The 16,579-nt window shown below is 40.4% G+C and overlaps 1 protein-coding gene across 7 annotated transcripts in view; it reads right to left on the bottom strand.

Moving 5' to 3' along the window:
- Nucleotides 1-11,235: 11,235 nt before the first annotated feature.
- The window catches only part of MED23 (mediator complex subunit 23), a 41,997-nt gene continuing 36,653 nt past the window's right edge, over nt 11,236-16,579 (bottom strand). For all 7 annotated transcript variants that reach the window (XM_050893131.1, XM_050893135.1, XM_050893132.1 and 4 more), the window contains 4 exons: nt 16,256-16,470; nt 15,264-15,384; nt 13,088-13,219; nt 11,236-12,356 (listed from right to left, as the gene is read on the bottom strand). In XM_050893131.1, the coding sequence (XP_050749088.1) occupies nt 12,183-12,356; nt 13,088-13,219; nt 15,264-15,384; nt 16,256-16,470 (642 nt within the window). In that variant the 3' untranslated portion in view covers nt 11,236-12,182. The remainder of the gene's footprint in view (nt 12,357-13,087; nt 13,220-15,263; nt 15,385-16,255; nt 16,471-16,579) is intronic.

The following is a 16,579-nucleotide window of genomic DNA, read 5'->3' as shown; positions in this document are numbered from 1 at the left end:
GCAGAGCGGTGTTAAGTCACAGCCTGCCCGTGCTCACAGTTCGTATCTGCTCGCTTGTCTATCCTATTCACTGGACTCCTGGTAGTACCACAGGGGTGCTGTTTACAGGAAAAACAGCTTGATACGCAGCTGAGCAAATGATGAGAGTCGAATTTTCCCTCATTTACAGCTGTGATGTTGCTTCACCACTTTGTAAACAAGAAGGTGAAAGAAGCTTAAAAACGCCTTGGCACAACAGGTAGAAGGACAAGCACAAAAACCTCACTGCGAGGTGGAAGAGCTTAATGAGGGGCACCATGTATCGGCCACTATATACGCTATGGAGTTGCACCACTCTAACACACAAGCCTGGCTGAACAATACAAGCTCTGCTATAAACAAGCTCTTAGTTCTCTTCTGGACTAATACCTTCTGACAGTTTCAAATTGAGGGGCTTGACTAAGTTACTACAGGGATGAATTTAATTGTTTGGCTCTAGGGGGGTTGTCAACAGTCTTCCCATACCTTCGTTAATGTTTTTTTTGTCCTCCCTCTGTCACCTGGCTGCAGGATGAAGAACTCCGGAGTAAAAGAGCCATTGTACTGCTCCTCTTGCTGAGGGAGGCTCCTTGTTAAGGCCTGAGTCCAGGGAGCGTGGCACATGTCCTGGGGTGATAATTAGGATTGTGGACAGTGATTTCAGCAGGAAATGTCACCCACTCAGATAAACAAGGGGTGTGTAGAACTGCTCATTTAAAAAAAAAAAAAAAACTATAGGATAAATAGGACCCTGTCCCTTGAATGCTCTCTATCTGAAACTTCCTTTTCTACCCTCCTTTCTCTGGGGAAAACAAAATCCACCTCCATCTTAATCATCATTCTATATTTTGACCTGGGATTCCCATATTGTGGTAGATTTGGTATGGGGCACATAAACTATTATTTCAGATCCTACAGATGCTGACCAAACAACTGAAAATTTTCTTCAACACACAGAAACCAGGGCAGCAGCTGACGACAGTGACAATGGTGACAGCACAGCAGCACAACAAGTTTGGGAACCGCTGCAGAAGACAAAGTGGACAGTACCAGGCTCAAGGGAAAGGATGTTCTTAGCAGTTTAGTTCATGATTTTTCCTGTTATTTCCCTATGGCCATCACATGGCCCTGATTGTCGCTGTGTATATATGAGTACTTTACAGTCGCCATAGCCCAACTGGGAGGTAGGGAAGCCTTATTTGCCATGTTTTACTGATGGACAATAAAGGCAGAATGAATCTCAGAGCTTTGCCTAAGGTCACTTGGGAAGACTGTGTCAGAGAAGAAGCACGAATCTAGGTTCTTGCAGTCCCTTCTTGTACCCTCAGCCACAAGCCCATCATTCCTTGGTGGTTTGTCAGCATTTCATGTTTTAATTTCTCAAATACTCCCACTCTGTAATGTTTCATCCTAATGCTTTTTTAATGCTGTCCTACTTTTCTGTCTTTTAGCTTGTCTAATTTCTGGGAGAAAGACAGACAACTGATGCCAAGGAAACCTATAAATCACTTTATACAATTCGTAACACTACTGAAAAATCTGTTTGGGATTTATGTCACTGCAAATGAAATATGCCATTTGCAAGCTGCCTTTTAGAATTTATTAAGCAAGTTGAAAATGTTCTTTAAAACAAGCTTTGTCAGTTTGTCATCTACTGGAGCAGAAGAAATAGTTTGCTGATGGATCACAGAAATTGGATTTTTATGGTGTCCCATCCATTTCGAAGGGCTTTTTTTCTCTGACAGGGTTGACACAGGATGCCACTTCAGGAGCATTGCACGTGCTCCAGATGACTGTCTCTATTTTTAATCGATACAACTATCCATCCTGCATTTTCCTCAAGTTAGCTGAACACCATATGTTCCAACATCTTAATCTGAAAAAATAGGTATATACACATGCACAAGTTAAATGGTAGGAGCGTTCGTGTCACGTAACCTGCTTTGGGCCATCGCTTGCTTGCGGCTGGCTGCTGAACAACCCCACCGGGGAAACCTGGCAGCTGGGGTGCGTGTGCCAGTCCCAAAGAAGGCCAAATCCCAGATCCAAATCACAGTGAAGTGATGACAAGGTTCCCCTGGGCTTCACCAAGGTTTGACAGAGGACCCGAAGGAACATGTCTGAGCAACCTCTCCGTTTTAAGGCTTTCTTACATGAGCCAAAATATTGGGAAGGTGCCTAGAGCAGGGACTATCCTAAGGGCTGTACTGGTATTTTGGGATACAACACTAGAAAAGCCTCCTGTGCATGACAGCTTGAATACACTACATACAGTTTCTAATGTAAATAAGGCCCCGACGAGGAATGTGTATATAAAAATCCATTTCACAGCTTGCAGTGCCGCAGGTTCTGCTTGTACACTGGCTGGAAATGTTATCAAGCCAACATCTTCTTGAATGTTGATTTCATGCACCAAGAGAAAAAGAGAATATAATTATAACACCCTATTATTTTCATTTTGGCTAGAGCTCTCATTTTGAAGAGAAGAAAGTGGTGGCCCAAACTGCCTCAGAGAGAGGCAAGAGTACCATCAACAAGCTCAATAAAACTCTTTGCAGGCTGGGAGGTTGGACCGTTGCCACAGCTGATGTTATAGCCCATCTCTCAGAAAGCTATGGAAAATAAAATTACGTAGTGACATTCCTTTGCCAGTGGCAAATAACCTAATCATGCTCCCGTGTTAGGGTGACTGAGAGAAAAAAACCCTAAATAAATAATTTTCATCAAAGCTGCGTAGCAAATAGGGTTCATTGCATTTTCCAGAATTCTCAAGGGCTTTTTTAGATTTCCTCTGAAAATAATAATGAGAAATTATAGTGAATGTGCTTATTATTTTCTTGATTATTATAATTTCTTTTGTTCTCTTAAAGACAAAAAGTCCCGTGTCTTCACCAAATGGTTACTTCTATTTGCAATATGTGTGCTCTGCTCTTGGCTGCTTCACTTGCTCGCAGGCGTGAGGAGCTCAGAACTGGGGGAGGCTGAATGCAGTGGAAGTTGTGGCCGGTGGCCACTGAGGTTCTGCAGAGGAAAGCTGTGATGACAGCAGTGAGAGCGGGAGCATGGAAAAGTGACAGAAATGGGATAATGCCAGCATGGAGACTGAGGAAAACCAAGAAACTGCACTGCAGTGGTTCATGATGGGGCCACCTTCATGGGCCGGTCTGAAATCTCTCCATTTGCTCACTCGGTGAGAGAGGAGAAAGCTCAGGGGTGCAAGAGCCGAACGTGGTGGAGCCCAGGAACGCAGGCATGGAAAGGTGCCGCGTGTCCCCACTCTGCAAGGCCCTCCCCGTATGTGCTTGCCCAGTTGTGCCCTGCATTTGGGGTAGAGATTCTCGCAAACACTGAAGCACAGGAATTTTTCTCTGAAATTGGCAATGCACTGTGGGGAATCATGAAAATCCTCTGGCCTTGATTTGTCTGTCTTTTCCTTCAGAAAATGCTGAGTAAAAAAAAGATGATAGGAAAAAACCCGAGGAAATCTCAAAGGGAATTTGAAATAGTTGCGAGAGTGCAGAGGTGACAGAGTTATTATCGGTCAAGGGTTATCCATCCTTTTAAAGCAAATGCCTTTGTCTACAGTAAAATGAAGCGGGGGGATAAAAAAAAAATTACCTAAATTATAAATAGCAACATAAGATAGGATGTATTCTGTGAAAGCTTTGTCTTTCAAAGATACCCAAGAGGTGCTGCCTAGCATTGTACGTCATGGAAACATGTATTTCCTAAAAACTGCTGAAGTGGCATTTTAGTCATATGGAAAACTGCAAATTAACAGTCTAAGAAAACAGTAAAATGATTACTGCCTTGCAAGAGGCTCAAGGACAAGAAAGCAGTAACTGCTGCTGCTGGGTTTGTCCATTTGTTTTTTCCTGTGGATGGAAAGAAAAACAAATCTCCTCCTTAAACTAACTTCACGTCTGTTGCAGGTGTCATAATGAGTGTCAAGTTGAAGCCGTGAGCTGGAATAATTGGAGCTCCTCTTTCAAAGGGACAGGTAAATAGCATCTCTGGCTTTTATCAGACCAATCTAGAAACACTTTTGCTCAGAGCGTGAGAGGCTCTGAATGATGAAGTTGCCACCAACTGTGACCTTTCTTCAAGGCTGTTCATTCATTTTGTGCAAAAAAAGGAGCTTCACAGAAAATACAGAAAACTCTTAGCCACACTTTTTTCTACTGAGGAGGAAAAGGAGTTTTCATGAATGTTGCTTTCAGGATTGACATTTGTCGTCTTTGTTTTGAACTTAACACAGAAGTTGTTTGGGGAAAATCAGAAGTTAATTTTGTCCAGTGTTTGGAGCGATTGGGCCCCTCAGCAGTGTCACATCTCACCCCCCTCTTTTGGCCTATTTCTCCAAACCCTGAACTTTGCAGAGCTCAAAACCAGCTATTAAAATGTGTAAAACTGAGTCTAAATATTAAAAGGTGCCTTTTTATTAAGAAAAAGGGGAGAGTTAAAATGAAATTACTATGGTGGTTGTTCTCTTGCATCTGTAGCGTGGGAGCTTTACTCATCCTAATGCTATCTTGAAGAGTGGAGAGACTGGCACACAGCTGCCTTAACATAATAAACAAACTTATTTGAGGCTACTTTTTCAACTAGATACAGCACATACAGTGCTTCTGACGTGAAATTTCAGGCCTGTAGGCTCCAGACCATAATGCCAATGTCTGGGTGCTGTTCAGACTTCTCTCAGTTGTTCCTTTAATTACAGAGGTGGAAGGCTCAGAAAGCCTTTATTGTGCGTGTTGATTTGCACACTGTCAAAATTCAGCTTGAGTTGCAACGTGTGAGCCCTCAGCGCTCTCCTCCCTGCACCTACGGCGAGGGCCCTCAGAGGGACAAGCCGGCGACGGGCCAACAAGCCAGGAGGTAGCAGGAGAGGTGAAATCCTCTCCATCCTGTCCTCAGGAAGGCCAGGATACTCCCAAGGCATCACAGGTCTTAATCTGAGATCGTAGGTAGGAAAGAGACTGTAAGGGCCCTGTTTTCAGCTGCTCTAAGCGTTTGCACTCAACATCTCCGAAAAAGGCATTTCTCCGGAAAAATCTGATTCTCCAGCCACGCTCTCATGAGAAAAGTGAGCACAAAGCCACCAAAGAAGAGGAGGTGACGTGGTTGCTGTGTGACCTGCACTTCCAAAGTGTGGGTGCACCCAGGTCTAGAGACCCATTACTGGCGTGGGCTTGGTCCTTTGCAATTCGACCAGCAACAAGAGTCTGTGCCGTGGCTTAGTTAGATGAGAACTGCACCCCAAATCTTTCTTTCCAACCTCGCAGAGCTTCCCCCATCACTGATCCACTTCTAAAGCCACTAAGTAGCCCAAACGTACCTGTTCAACACTTATGACTTCATTCCATGCTGATAGCCCTCCACTACCACGTTCACCACAAGTTGCATCAGCTACCTGCAGCACGGAGGCTGGGAGATGCTCACGATGCCAAACTGCCCCCAGGCCCTGGTGCCCACCCAGCCTCTCCCACGCCAGCTCCCAGTCGGGATCTGGTCCCATAGGGAAAAGTAATTTTTATTTTCACAGGGCAGTTCTGCAATTAGGGAGGTGGGGCAAGAATGAGTAGAATAGGTGGGAAGGGAGAAGTGGAAGCCAGTATTGCTGCTGAACTCTTTTTATCACATATTTTAACGTGGCTTTTGCTCCTGGAGCAAGGCTAATTCTGCAGTGGTAGAGGGTATACATTCTCTGTCTTTCCCCTTTTTATCCATAGTCAGAGCACTGCTGTTGATTAAAAGAGGCTACATGCCAGCTGAAGGCGGACGATGATCTGCCTCTACTGCCGTGCGTGGAGTCAGTCTACACTCCTCTAACCATTTCATCCACCCTTTTAAAGAAAGCACATAAAAAAAGAGGGGATTTACTCCTGTAAGGGCCTTTAAAGGCTGGTTCAGCTGGGGCTTGATAATACAAAAAAACAACAGAAAAGATACTGATGTGATAAGCTACGGCCAGGTCTCCTTTCTGCTAAATTATGTCTCAGCAGAAACAGCAGCAAGGAAGGAAGGAGCCTACAGGGATTTTCTTAGAGAATTCAACCTCACAACCCTTCTGAGAACATCAACAATTTCCGTTCCCATTTGTTTATCTTGTCCTCACCTCTTAAGGCCCTTCTCCGTTTGCCAAACACCTACATAAAGTCATTCAAAGATATCACACATGCATCCTGCTTTTGCAGCACTCACAGGAAAATTGATATGCTAATAAGAAAACCCAACAAGTTATTATTTTTTTCTCAACTATACAGTTGTTCTCTTTCTGCACACCTTCATTTACAGGTTGTAAGTTCTTCAGTGCAGGGACTGGCTCATTCAGGACCTTGTTTTGTGCTCTTTACTTGACAGTATTTAATAAATAATGGCATGCCTGAGTTATGGCTGCAGTGGGAATCAACACTGAATTTCTCAACTCCAGTGCAATCATACAGATAATGCTATGCTGTTGTTTCACATTGAACATGCTAACTGTGTTTCATACAACCTTCAGTAGAACTTTACTAATTTTAAATGTATGTGCCGTTGCTTTCAAGAGCAGCATTGGGAAAAAGTGCTTCATCCCCAAAAAAAAAAAAAAAAAAAAAAAAAAAAAAAAGTCGTGACAGATACATTCTTCACATCCGTGTGGAACAGGCCTCTGCAAGTCTTGTATCTCAGTACAAGTGTTATACAGAAGGACCATCAGACTGTTATCTGTCTGCTCATTTTTCACTGTTTGTAGCCATCAGTTATCTATTTGTAATGATGTGATCATGGAACTCACCGACACTTGTACGTCCTCTCCTTGCTTGTCCTGCTGTATTTAACGTGTCCTAGAGATCACTAGGTATTACATCCTGTCAGCACTAGACTGGATGGCATTCACCCAATCCAGCATCCAGCACCTAGCTTGGCCAGCCAGCCTCCCTTGACTCGATGAGCAGCCAACGGAAAGTGGCAGGCCTCTTCCCAGAGGCCAGTTCAGAGCAAGAACCGAACTGCAGAGGCTCGCAGCCATCTCTCTTCTGGCTCCGGAGGGACCCCAGCATTACTCACCTTCCTGATTGCCTCTTTAATACAATACCAACCAACTAACCAATTCACTCTCATTCATCTGCCTTGTGCCTTACGTCCAGTACTGGAGAGGATGAACGGATGCTCTAATAGCTAATCCAAGAGTAAGGTCACCCGCAGCCTTGTTTTATCATATATTTTCCAGGGAATGCAATGCAAGCCTTAGCCTATCCCTTCCCAGCGCCACAGATAGAACAATATTCCCTCCCAGTCCCCCCACATTACAGACACCTGCATTAAAGAGGCAGAGGTGTCCAAAATCCATACTCGTGGGGATTATAAAAATATAAAGCATATGAATCTTGGTTCATACATGTGATGAAGAGATTGCATCTGAGAGGCAGTAACTGAGAATGGCTCTTGTTGACGTGCAGGCTGATTGGCCTCAGCTCAGCCTACAATGAAAGAGGATCACTTTGCATTTGTGGGCTTCCAGCACCACAGCTGTATTTAAGTCCCCAGGTAGGGCTTACAGATGCAACTCTAATAAAAAGCAGCAGCTTTACTACAGTGAAATGAGTTTTTTTTCTTTTCAAATTTCTTTCTTGAATCCTAATGTCACCAACTGCAATTTGCTATCGCATCAATATTTTCTGCTTTCACTTTCCAAACATAAATCTCATCCCCTCAAGTCTTCACCACAATAAACAATTCTGACCCAAACAAAGCTTTACATTAGTCTACACAGATCTTCTCATGAGCAAAAATCATTAATGGAGCCCCACCTTAAATCTGGAACATCAATCTTCCAATTTATTTATAGAACAAAGATATGAAAGGATCAGAGCCCTGCACAATGTGGATGAAATTATGTACCTAGGAACTATTTAATAATGTTGGGTTTTTTCCCTGTGCCTGCACGGCCTCCCTCAGTCTCTCCTTCTTCATGCAGCTCAGCCTTTTGCTTCAAAGGCATCTGCATTGCTTTGAAAATTTCCCATGCAGCACTGATGTGGGGGCAATTAGGTGTGGGGGCACGTCAGATTTTTAATTGAAAGTTAAACTAAAGTAGCCTGGGCCTGCTCAGTGCTGAAACAGGGTTAGGGTAGAACTATAGATCCTCTGTCTTTGATGGCTGACAGGAACCCACTGCGTTCCTCTCACCAGGACACAGACAGGATTCCCTCACATTCAGCAGAAAAATATTAGAAGGTGCCCACTTATCTTTAAAACAACTCGCTCCTATTAAATCTGACATCAGATGCACACCACCAAGTCATAGAGTGGTCTCTGTGTGAAACGCTAATGAGGTGAAGGACCAGACCTGAACACCACTACAATTCAAAAGAGCTTATACAGAACAGACATCTGGGGGAGGGAAGGAAAAAGAAAAAGAAAAAAAAAAAAGACCTTTCTTTCGATTCAAATGATTAGAAGAAAGGATGCAGAAACACAGCGGTGTCTCTCTGACCACTGCCAATAGCAGATGTATAAATGAAGAAATAGGGGGGTTGGACAGGAACCTCTCCGTGTGGGGTTTCTGGATCCTAAACCAAAAAAAGAAGTTTGTGCCTTACTGCGCTTGTATTTGCTGAAGGAACACAGGCACAGCGGAAACCAAAAACGTTCTCTACCTTTTGGAGTTGCAGAGGGTACTGCAAGTTAAATATTGCGTGATCATTTTTATTAAAACATTCATTCACTATTGTAAGATTACTTTCAGCAGTAGGCATGGTGGGGGTAAGCCCATCTTGTGGAGAGTCACAGGAATAAATGAATTCAAGAGTCAAAGCAGCCATTTACAATGATATTATCCTCGTTTGGTGCACCTTCAGAAAAGGCTGCATGATTTCAGGTATAGTCTGCCAAGCCACAAGTATTCATTTATGTCCTAAAAAGTCTTAGTACTAAAAATCAAAGTCAAATATGCTGTTCTTATCTATTGCTTATTTTTTGAGGTGATTAAGTACAAAAATCTCTCATCAATTCTGGTAACTGTTGCATGCATCAAGTGACTAGGTATTTAAAAAAAAAAAATCTGTGACAATTTTGAAAGATTAAAAATCTTTGTATTTGTTTGGAAGATTCTGCAAATCCCATAGCTCTAGGGAGTCCTCCAGCAAACTTGTTTATGAGGAACAGAAACAACAAAGCGTATTTTAAACATCAAGGACAACAGTGTAATATGGCTTCTAAGCTGTTAAATCTTGGATCAAAAAGTTGGTAGATCCAAGGAAGATCTGAGTGTTCAGGATGTTGCATTATACACACACCATCAGCTGAAGATCAGATTAAATTTTTTGAAGAAATCTCCCTCTGGTGGTTGAAGAGGGAATTCAAATTTTTTCTAACCATCTGTTGACTCAGCCAGCCATATTGTAATAGACTGTTCAAGTCTTACTAAATAAATATTCTCTATAAAAGTCAAACAAGGTGGGGGAAGCCTAGTACTATTGTGTCCATTCTGTACTGGCTACCTGTAATTTGGAATACAAAAAAAACCCAAAAGCCAAAACCAAAACCTCAGACTTAAGTTTCCCCTCACTGCTCACAACTGCTGTGAGTTCCAGCAGAGGGCCAAATGCAGTATTTTGAATTTTAAAAAGCAGCCATATGACAGTGATAATCAATTACAAACATATGTCTGAAATTCCACTGGAATTTTGTCTTGTTGTGCTAGTACTTTAGAAAGTGAATTTGGTTAGCTGGATTTTAAAGGGTAAGTTATTTAACTCAAAGAAAGCAACGTTAAGAATTAATTTTTAGACCAGTACTGCTGAAGATGCAAGTGTAGATTCTAGCAAAACAGATACCTTATTCCAACTAGTGAGGGTTTAGCACCTTCAGAAACCTGCTGAGTTTCACAGTGAACGAGTGTGCATGCTCAAGAGGAAGAGACAGTCTTCCCTTTGCATTTTGTAACATGTAAACCATGTAAATCACTAATTCTACTAGGTAAGCAAGGGCTCAGGGTCCTGATTCGTAGCACTGTTAGTGGGATATACAGCCTTTACGCTCTAAGTCAAAAGTTCAAATGCAGTCCAGTATTGATGAAACACAAGTTTTTCAGTGATTTGCTAGTGCCAGCCCAGCTGTGGCAAAACACCTCCACATAGCGCCAGGCCAGCGTGTTGCAGTCAGCTTCTTAACATAACTGCACGTGTTGTGAAGACAGACAGCTGAATGAGGGAGCTGTTTCTGTACACCACTGTTGCCTGCCATAGCACCTAAGAATTTAATTTTCCAGACCCACAAAAGAAAGGAAACAAAAACAAACCAAAACTAAAAACACCCAAAGCTTTAAAGAATTCCAACAGCTCTCATGATTTGCTTCTGAAGACAGTTATCCAACTTCCTCGACACTATCTCTGAAATCCCAGTGACTGAAAACAGGTGCTAGTTTAAATATTAAAAGGGACACTCTGGGTCCCACATCAAGCACCAAAACTATTTCAACATGAAATAAGACAATTCAGAAAGATGCTTGTGGTGTTAGCATTAGCTCAGTTAGAAGATGCATGCAGAACAGGCATGAAACATGCTGTTTCTGCAGGCTTTTCTATTTGTGTGCTCCAAAAACTGTTTAGGAAGAGAAGTAGTCTTAACACAGTTTCACTGCCAACAGAAGTCTACAAATCTACGACCAGAATTTTGCTTCTCAGGTCTGCCCCAGAAAGCCTACAGGAAGGTCTGTAGAGAATGGTCCACTGGATTTTTGGAGACCAACTATGTTCATCTTGTTATCAAAATGGAGCCCAATGGTATTACAGTCACCTGACTCTGGAACGGAATACAAGACCTTTTAAACCAAACATACAGCATATGATAGGCAAACAGGTTTTTCGATCAGACTACAAATTCAATGAAGAGCACTCACAGTTCTCTGTTACTCAGATTACACTTGGCAGAATTTAGGATCCAAGTACAATACAAATGACAGCAGTTACCAGCAGTCCAGGTTTGCTGTCCTTCAAAAACAGACAAAACTTCCACCCATTGAATCAACAACTCCTTTTCATAACTGTTAGATTTTTACAGAGAGATATGAATCAAACCTGACCTTACTAATCTGGACTCTATTTGTAACAGGTTGAAATTGGCATTATTGTAAAGCTGATACAGAACTTGGGACATGGAAGTATACTTGCTATGGTCAATCCTTATTTTTAAGGTAATGGGTATCGAAAATAAATAGCTTAACAATACTAATACAGTCTTTTAAAGTGGTTTTTTAATTAAAAAAGTTTGTCAGACAAGATGAGTATTTACAAAACATTGAGCCTTTCAATTGTTATCAAAACCTGCTGAATACAGTACACATAAAACTTAAAATAGAATACTATACAAATCTAAAATATAGTAAGATATCCATAAAATTCATGTGATTGACTTAATAAAAACTACACCATTTCCCAAATAGGAAAGATAAAATATGAACCAGCACAGCTTGAACTGAATATGCAGACTTCCAATAGATTCACTGGAGACAGCCTCTGGGTAGTAATGTAACAGTCTAGTAATTAATGCTAGATCAAACCCATTGCTCATCTGTTGAATGTAAACTGTACATACAGAATTCACAAATATTTTCAAAGGCTCATTCTTAATCTTTGGAAAGATGTTACAATTAACTCAACACAACTGATGCAATCTCTCCGTCTAGGAGCGTTTCTGTATAAGAGCTTAACTTGTCTGCCCAAACAAAAAGAATTTAAATTCTTCTGTTGGACAAAAAGAATAAAAATTTTTAATAAGGCGGAACCCAAATTTAAAAAGGCCATTTTCTACCAGGCTACATACACTGAGTGTCCTTTCACATCACAGACAGAAAGAAAGGAAAAATCCAGGTGACTCAAACCAGGACAGGGAGCAGGATATTGTAAACTCTTCAGAAATCCATGTATTTGCTTGCAGAGAATCTTTACTCAGTGCTTTCAGAGAAAGGCAACATATACCTCATCTAGTGTCTGATATAAATAGGTAAGAAGACTGGCATGCATAGTTAGACAGCTTCATTACGCAAAAGAAAACGAAGCAGAAATCTGTACGTGGTTCTCTCCTTTTACACAGCATACCAGATTTCAGATCAGATAATGTTTCACCTTGATCAGTAACAGAAGGAAGCCTTCACATCAAGGCCAGCCAAACACTTCATTTCACTGTGTTACTGGCAAAGCAACATTAACAGGCACTTGGCTAGGCTGTTGTGCTGGTGACCCATTATTGAGAGGTTGTTGTGGAACAGCAGCTGGTTCCATTTTGCTGATGTGTGTTATGAAGCGTAACCGAAGTTTCAAAGCTGGCCTTAAATTACAAATTATTTTCTCAACCTATTAAAAAAAAATTAAGAAATAAAATGTAAAAAAAACCAGAAATGCATTTGGTAAAACAGGAGTATTTTGACATATGCCACTACTGTACACAAACATCACATTAGCACAACGAAAAAAGGAAAAAAGATATAGTAAATAGTGGTATTTATGTTAATATTTTATTTACAATGTTAACTTTTGGACCTCTTCTGATAACTAACCTTAAAAAAACCCTCCCCAATGTAAGAGTTGCACAGCAAAGCTTTGCAAAACAACTCACACAACTGACACTTTTAAAAGTGCATACTGGTATAAACTAAACTTAAATTGGGTGAATGATTTTTCACTGAACATGGATGCATTCTTGCTTTTGTCACATGTCAAGTTACATTAATGAATCAGATATTAGGTAAAAACTTAAAAGGTATAGATTGAAATGAGGAAAAGTTATGAAACATCCGACAGCTTTATTTCTAGGGATTGCTTTAATAATAGTACTTGAAGCACCCTCAAGCTATATCTTAAATTTCAGACTACAGAAATTAATCTTGAAAACTGAGATACCTAGTCTACTGCATCTAAAACTTTTAAATGTGAAGAAGTGCACCAACTACCTAATTTGCATATAGAGACTAGTCAACTGTTAAGCATTTTGTTGTACTGCTACCTATGAAAATAATTCATAAAAAGATTAAATTGCTATATGGGAAGAAAGATAATTAAAGTATCAATATCTACTGTTTACTTACTTGGTCTTTCACACTGTCACCTGTAAACATATACTTCATATGATACAAGAAGTCACATATAGGATCCATGTAGTTCAGGTGTGAGCTGTACCTATCTGCATTCAGGAGCATTTCATAAAATGCCACTCCAATCTGTTTCCACAGACACAAAAAGCACCCCAAATGAAAACACGTTTTAAAATGCTTTAGAGTAGAAATACAGTTAAACAGCGTAATAAACATATGTACTTCTGTTTAAGTATCTGTGATTCCTATTTACTTTCTTACAAGGACAAAAGGGCAGGTCTAACTCATCCCATTATGCTTAACTAAATGATCCCATTTTCCCAAATTAACTTCCAGTGAGTGCAATGACGGTATTTTGGTACATGCTACATAATTAGTGCTTAAACATCATTAACGGCAATGTGGTTTGAGTAAGTGCCTACAAAATTTGCAAAAGTAGACCTTAGTAAACAACCAGGAAAAGTTTTGAGTCTTCTAGAGAGAAGACATTACAGTTTACTGCATTCAGCTCGTATCTGGACTCCAGCAAGGTCTTCAGCAAATGCATACAGTGCATTTTAACGGTTCAAGCATTCTCTACAAAGAGTTTACAACTACAGTGTTTGAATATACTTATTAAGGAAGTGTTGTGTGCAAACATATGAGTGCCTACAACCACTTAAAGATGGCAATGTGAAACTTGAACTTTGTGCTTGGTCATTTAAGTCACAGGATAGTTGCTGCCTACTCTGAGGGTAGCAACTCCTCACGATTTCCCCAATCGCCTCCTCGCAAATAAAAAGGAGTGGTATGGGAATGTTAAGAATCATGGAAAGACGACAGCTTTTTAACTTGTATTTTGGTTCAATACAGAGAATGCAGGCACAGAAAAAAATTCCTTCCTGACACAGGAAGGAAGGAACCAGTCAAAGCAATACTTACTAGCAATTTAGAGTATTATACAGGAATCTATAAAATGATACTGATCCATGCCTAAATAGTACTTTCTGTTGCTCTCCAGTACTTTCAGTTAGCACTGCTTTATGAAAAAACTTTTTGGAGTTACTTTTATTGTAGCTTTAAGACAAAAAAAAAAAAAAAAAGAAAAAAAAGGGGGGGGGGAAGCATTCATAAAGAATTATATATGTATTTTTTGTTTCACACTTCCAAAGCATACTTAAAAAGAACCCGAAAAGGCTGTAACTCAGGGGTAAAACTGAAGGAAATATGTAAACAAGTATACAGAAACACTGCCATGTGATTATTTAACTACCTGATACAGTTTCTTACAGTATCCTGTGTTCATGATATATCCAAAAATACAGGAACAAAAGTTACAAAACTCTTCTCCCACTGTGTATGCATCCCTACACTTTTTGACTTCTTCACAAAACAATGTATGCAAACTAAGTATTTTAGAAAGAACTGGGCGGGGGAGAGTTGCAGCACAGGAGCTAATGGGGACCTAAGAAGGTTAAGAGTGAAGTCCCTATCACAGACATTGGTAACTGGGGATGAAAAAGTAATCAGTAGTGGTGGTAGACCTCTATGTTATGTTGGTCAGACTCTAGAGGAAGACAAGATGCATACTTGACATACAGGCTTTGTGTATATTTACCGGCAGCACAGATATTTAAAGACTTAGGATTCCCAAGTTAAGCTCTTCTTTCTAGAAGGGTCTCTGCTACCTGCCATTTTTCAGCTTGTCTGCCTACTGGCCAGCTCCATCTCTTTTCTCCTCCCCTACCCTTATCCACACTGATACGAATGTAAGCAACAGCTTGTGCTCCTCCATCCTCACAATTCAGCTCTTGCATACTTCCTCGCCCTGCATAGAAACTTTTAAAACATGCAGTAAGTCTGATGCATATTTTGCATGCAGTTTGAGAGCCAAAGAAAGCATGTATTACTTGCTATTTTGGGGGTTGTACTTCTTTTTTTGTTTTTAAAAAAAAAAAAAAAAAAAAAAAAAGTGCTAGGTGTTTTATCCTGAACCAAGCTGACAAGACCTCAGTTAACTGGGTAGCTGAATACCAACTCAGCAATTCAGATCCTTGAAAATACTGTTTAATTTGTATAGATCTTAATTCTGAATGTTTATCAAAGATCTCTAACAGATTCTGCTTTGTAATATGGTCCCAAAGCTAAAATAGTATATACTGTATAAAGTAGACCAAGAGCTACACTTTACCTCTATCATGCATCGTGTCCTCTCCTGCTGGAACCGTTGTAGAAAAGGACCAACAAGGTGGTAAACATAGAGTAACTGGAACTCTGTTTTCACTATGGGTATCAATACTTCTGTGAGGAACCTGTAGGATTTCAAGACACTTACTACTTCAACTGGAATTTCCACACCCCCCCACTTCTTTCCCCTACCCCAAATTCTAGCCAAAACATCACATTCTCTCTCACAGATTTGGGCCTTCATTTCAGAAAATACAGTGTAGCTCTGCAAATATTAGTTATTTCAAACATTAGTTATTTCAGTGAAGATCTAGAACATTTCCAGCCATTATTACTGGACTAGAACAGGTAACAATTCTAAGCTCAGCAGAACACTATACACAGTCAAAAAGCTGTCCTCTGATGTTTTAATACTAGCCTTAAATCAAGGTTCAGGATTAATGGAAAGGAACACATCATACCACCTTCATTTTTGTGCAATATTTTAAGACTTAGTAAGTGAAGTCTGTTAGTTCTCTCATTAACACGGCACTGGGGAAAGTCTAATCAGCTTTTTAATGCAGTGGTATTTTTTACTTGCTTTAATGATTAAGTGGACCACTACCACATCCTTCAGACAGCAAAGCATCTCAACTTGCAGTAAAGGGTACCTGCTAGAATTAAGGATACATTTACTGATTACAGCTAATGCTTTAGGAATATGCTACAGTCAATGGTTTAAGAAAAATTTAAATTCATAAAAGCATAAAAGCTAATCAAGATTAAAAAGGCTAACTAAAGGTAGTCATACTCTAGACAAAAGCCCTGAAGCTTACAGATAACAAGCATTATGTCAGTGGAAGAGGGAGCTGGAAAAAAAATTGTGATCTATTTGGTGAGTTTTGGAGCTCCCCTGTACATATTTGCTGGTATAAGTGCTACAGGTACAGCTTTGTTATCTACAATATGCATGGAATTTAAAAGAGAAATTAAATCATCAAATATCATTACACCTACTTAGGAATGAGAGAAAGCTGTCCAATGCTAGAATGATGCCAGACAGCATGTGCCAAAGCCAAAGTGTAGCTACAACTCATCTCAGAATAAGACTGGTGACACGCTGTGAAGTCAAAGAGCTGGAATGGGTAACCAACCCACTCTGTCTCTGACGTCAAGCTGGGACTGTTGATAACACTCACAATGCGATCATGGAGAACAATCCAGTATGGCTCCTGGAAAAAAACCCAAAAAAGTCAGAATTGCTTCTGAAAAGAATAGCATCTAAGACAATGCTTCCTCAACTCTTTCTACTATTATTGCATTTCTGAAATGTTTTCAACT

The sequence above is a fragment of the Gymnogyps californianus genome, chromosome 3 (genome assembly GCF_018139145.2).
Source record: "Gymnogyps californianus isolate 813 chromosome 3, ASM1813914v2, whole genome shotgun sequence".
Lineage (NCBI taxonomy): Eukaryota > Metazoa > Chordata > Aves > Accipitriformes > Cathartidae > Gymnogyps > Gymnogyps californianus.
This window is presented reverse-complemented; position numbering and strand designations above follow the sequence as displayed.